At 44.2% G+C, this 4,868-nt stretch overlaps 1 protein-coding gene across 1 annotated transcript; it reads left to right on the plus strand.

Moving 5' to 3' along the window:
• The first annotated feature begins 1,564 nt into the window (after positions 1-1,564).
• On the plus strand, positions 1,565-3,784 carry LOC148014610 (two-component response regulator ORR3-like). The gene is made up of 5 exons (XM_087666634.1): positions 1,565-2,226; positions 2,443-2,519; positions 2,612-2,680; positions 2,776-2,846; positions 2,945-3,784. Exons 1-5 carry the CDS (start codon positions 2,013-2,015, stop codon positions 3,153-3,155), a joined length of 642 nt encoding a protein of 213 aa, XP_087522760.1. The 5' UTR covers positions 1,565-2,012; the 3' UTR covers positions 3,156-3,784.
• The last annotated feature ends 1,084 nt before the right edge of the window (positions 3,785-4,868 follow it).

Genomic DNA, 4,868 nt, shown 5'->3' on the forward strand with positions numbered 1-4,868 from the left:
TTCCAACTTAAGAATAGATTTTGTTTGTCCTTTACATATTTGAGATGACACCACTTTAACCTACTCAATAAAGCTCTAATCCTTTAGAAAAGAGGTGTTGAAATGAAATGGAGGTGGACGGTGATATGTAGTAGAGGGCAAAACCATTCTAAATATCACTTCCAATAGACAATGATCCAAAGTCACGATATTTGAGATGATCCTTACCTTGGTGTAAGGGAAAAGCCACCGACCTCCTTAATCATAGGTGTTATTGGCAATAAATAGCATCCATCACTTCTCACCATGTTCTTCCATATTAGCATGATTTCTCCTTAGTCTATATATGAGCCTAATATTTAATTAACACAACATCCATTTAGTTTAAAGTGTGATTATGGTAGCTGTTGTTGATTTGAAGTAGTTAGTGCAACCAATATTGACACGATACTCGAGATTTGGAGCATGCATAGTGCACCATTGTAGGCAAGGAGAAACATCTATGCAGGGCAACACATCGTGAGTCTCAATGTCCAAGGTTTAGTGTTAACAAGTAAATTGCAAAATTGAGAAGAAACCTCTAAAATTTTTGCAGAGGAGGTTTCACAATTGATAAATATCGATGCATCCTAGTTATAAGACGCTATGCATAACCTTTAAAAATGCATTTTGATGTTGAAGTGGAAGGTTCTTGTATTGGTTCTTAGAAAAACTTTGCATGAACACTACTGATGAGAGTGGCAACTCGATCAATATGATAATTGCATGAACAACCACAAGTCAAGGGTTCAAATCTTTCAAATCCTATGATTGAGCGACTGCGCATTGCCTTTACCCTCAGGGGTGTAGAGATTGGGATGAGGCCCGATTAAACATTTCAAAATTTGCTTGAGCAATGACAGGCTAAGGGTTCAAATCTTTCAAATCCTAAAACTGAGCAGGAGTGCACTATCAAGGGTGCAAAGATTGGGATGAGGGCCGATTAAACATTTCAAGATTGTTGCATTCAAAAACAATGTTTTGCATGAACACTAAGATTGCCACTCAAAGGAGCTGTTCATGAAGGGGTATTTGGAAGGAGGTTTTTCAACAGTTTTTAAAGAAAACTAGAAAACGCTCTAGCCTACATGGAGGGTTTTTGGTTTTCTCCCGAAACAGAGGTTTCCCTAACAAAACCACCTTGCGTAGCGATCCTCCAAAGCCAGATTTCTTTTCCTTTAGTTCTAAAATGGCAAGGGGGGTTTCCAAAAGTCTCTATGTGATGTGAGATTCAATTTGAAAACCACTTGTTGATCTAAAAACCGTTTCCAAATGGGAACTCTTGTGTGAACCGGTGGCAGTCGGGGTTGTGCGTGGAGCCCCCCGGGGGGCCAAGTTGGAGAGGTCAAAGCAACAAAGAAGGAGCAATGCTGAGGTGGACTTGTCTCCCACATTGAACAGGAAAAGATGAAAAGAAAGAAAAGGAGAGACGAAAGGAAAGGGCCAAGGGGGGGGGGAAGATAACAAAATGGCACAATCGCAGATCTCCAAAATCCGTGATTTAGTTTCCCTTCCCCCCTCAAGATGAGAAAATCAAATAATGGCGTCACTGCATATCCATGCGCCCGATCTCCCACTTTCGCTTTATACTGCAAACAAAAGGACTCTCGCGGCTGGCTTCACTCATCTTCATCTTTTCCTTCGCCTTGACAACTTCTTCCGTTTCAAGAGACTCCTCCTCACACACGCACACGCTCTCTCCCTCTCACATCTTCTGTATATTTACAAAACCCTAGCCCTCCTCCTTCCATAGCTCGCCTTCGAACACCCCCCGCAGGCACTCCCCTTTCCCTGAGCCTTCCGCACGGCCGCAGCCTCGATTCCGTCGCTCCTTTCTTGCAGCACTGAGAGAAACTCGCATCCTTTTGGTCTCCGAGAGAAGGCCTTTTTGGCTGGCCGTTTTAGTTTCTTACCCGCCAGTCTTGCCTGCTTGCTGTTTGATCGGCACGGACGTCGCTCCGGCCACGGCTTCTTGTCTGGACACCCCGGCCGCAATGGCGAAAGACACCTCCGCTTTGGCGAAGGACTCCTCCGCTCACATTGTAACTCCTCCTGAGAACGAGGTCATTCTTCCGGTTGGCGTAGACGAGAGCACCGCAGTCTTGCAGGCTGCTGCTTCAGCAGCAGAGATTCATGTTCTCGCCGTCGATGATAGCACACTCGACAGAAAGGTCATCGAGACGCTGTTGAAGACGTCCTCGTACAAAGGTACTTTCTCTATGTTATCCAGTTTTGGACCTTGGTCGTGAAGAAACAACTCTGAAAATGCCACGGTTTACGATTATCTATCTTTGTTGAGTTGCTGTGGCGCTTTGGTTTTCAGTACCTCTTCGTAGATTGTGCTTACAGATAAATCTGTGTAGATTCTTCGTGTATTATCCGTGCCAGTCTTTCTCTGACATGATTTCTTACATAATGTTTCAGTTACTTCTGTGGATAGTGGACTCAAGGCTTTAGACCTGTTAGGAATAGGTGTTACTCCAGGTCCTGCAAGCATCAATGTAAGATACTCTCCCACCTCTCTGCTTTCTCATTGATTGGATCGTTCCTTTTTGCTTGCTCTCGTTTCTAAATGAGCGTTTATGCTTTGCAGATCAATATGATTATCACCGACTATTGCATGCCCGAGATGTCTGGTTATGATTTATTGAAGAGAGTAAAGGTATGACGCTTCTCTCACCATTCACTGCAACTCTTTTTCCCTAGGTTGTTTTTAAAAGCTTGTAGCTTACTGGAGGCTTGTTATCGATGTTTCAGGAATCATCTGCATTTAAAGAGATTCCAGTAGTAGTAATGTCGTCCGAGAACGTGCCTACTCGGATCCAGAGGTAAATTTGTTAGTGCACATTTGTTCTAACCGGATGTGGCATTACCCGAGGATCGAGCTTCGAATATCTTACCAATGCTGCTCACCTCTGAATTTCAGATGTTTGGCGGAAGGTGCTGAAGAGTTCATAATGAAGCCTGTGCAGTTGGCTGATGTCAAACGTCTCAAAACTCATATAAGACTTCCAAGATTAAACCTTTCCGAGCAGTCCGTTGCTCCGTGCAGCAGCAAAAGGAAATATGGATCCGATGGATTTCAAGCTCAGAGCCCTGAGAGGCGGGCCCGTTTAAGCGGAGTGACTGTTGCATGAAAATCCTGGTTCCTGATGGAGCTACAAAATTTAGAGACACATCAGTGGCCGATTTCTTTCTAATGCATCAGTATTTCGCCTTGACATAATCGACAAAGTGGTCATGCATGAAGGATCTTGATGACCCAGTACATACTGTATAGGTGATTTTTACACCCGCAATGAACGGCAATATATGCAGAGGTACCATGGTTGATGACCGAGGTGCAGAACATGTCCACTTATATGCGGCCAGTGCTGCGTACTATTGGTTTGGAGATGCAGTGAGATGGAGGTCGCTGATGGGACAGTGCTTATCAATAGAACTTGGTTACTATATGAAGAGACAAAATGTATATTGTCACTTAAGCAGGCTAAAAGGATCATCTTGGCTGGCTTACTGAGGTTCCATATCTGGATTAGCATCGCTGTAATTTTAAGTGCTATCTCGGAGGGGAATTGTGCTGTCTCGCAGCAGGGAAAGCTGCAAAGGAAATACGGGCTTAGTTCATGATCTGCCAAGTTAGCCTACAACCCTGTCCTAACTCTAGGATGCGCCAGGATATGTTCCCTTGCGAATTTTGTAGTGCTTACCATACTTAATTTTGTAGAGGTATGGCACATGCCGAAGCCAGTTATGGTCTTACAAAGGGTTGACAATACTGTGATTTCACTCTGGTGAGGGAATTGTATATACAGTAACCATGTAGGAACCTGCCATTATCGGGCACAGTACATATCTGGATGATATATGAAAATTCTTTTAAGCCATTTATCGCAAATGTTGAATTGTTTCTTGCAGAGGTTGCTTTCGCTTGGGCATAGACTTGGGAAACATGTGTTTGTGTGTGCCGCTGAAGTGCTAGTGTAAAGTTGCCAGTTGTATTACAGGTAATTAGTTGTAGAATTCATCGCAAATGTTGATTTGTTTCTTACAGTCTGGTTAGGCTTGGACACAGCCGGCTCGGGAAATATCTGTTCAGTGTGTCCCTTAAATACTAGGGAAAAGGGGCGAGTTATAGAAAAGCTAATTGGTTGAGCCGTGAGCGTGTTCTCAATACACACGCCAAAATTCAAGCTCTTGACTTATTATGTACCCTTGTAATTCTCTGGTGAGGTCGCAGGTGAATTCCATCCCCTTAGAAAATGAATTTCTCCTTGGAGCTGGGTCGCCGCCCCAGGGTGAGCGGGGCAAAAGTCCTTCACTCACCCTAAGGTTGCACCACATTCTTGGAAAGGGGGAGGAAATGGAAGTGAGCTATTAATGATGATGACGTTGCCCAGCATCATTCGTAAACGAAGGTTTTTAACAAGGCCTCATGTAATTGGATCCGGTAATTTGGTTAACGAAGACCAAGGTCGGACAGCGTAGCGTGCTGAAGGGTGTGAGGTGGAGAAGCTCGTATGCGCCTATCGGGGAACAAGAACCGGATAACCCCGCTAGCAGAGCGTGTGGGATTAATTTCATCCCTCCACCTTCCCACTTGTCCAGTGCGATTCCCGACTGCCCCTGCTAACCCTTGGGTGTGTGACCCATTTAGGGCTGGGTCGCACCATGGTGTAGTGGGGAAAGTGGGGAAAAGTTACAAAGCTTATCCTTTTCAGTTTGAAGCATAGTTGATGAAAAGGTTTGCAATTGGTTGTTAAATGTTGATAAGGAGTTATATTTGCTTTTCTTATTGAGCGCTACCTCCAAATTACAGGCTGCTCTAGTCATTACTGAACTCGTGGGAA

Source organism: Lygodium microphyllum, chromosome 25, assembly GCF_053477565.2.
Source record: "Lygodium microphyllum isolate KBCC chromosome 25, Lygodium_microphyllum_v1.1.10, whole genome shotgun sequence".
NCBI lineage: Eukaryota > Viridiplantae > Streptophyta > Polypodiopsida > Schizaeales > Lygodiaceae > Lygodium > Lygodium microphyllum.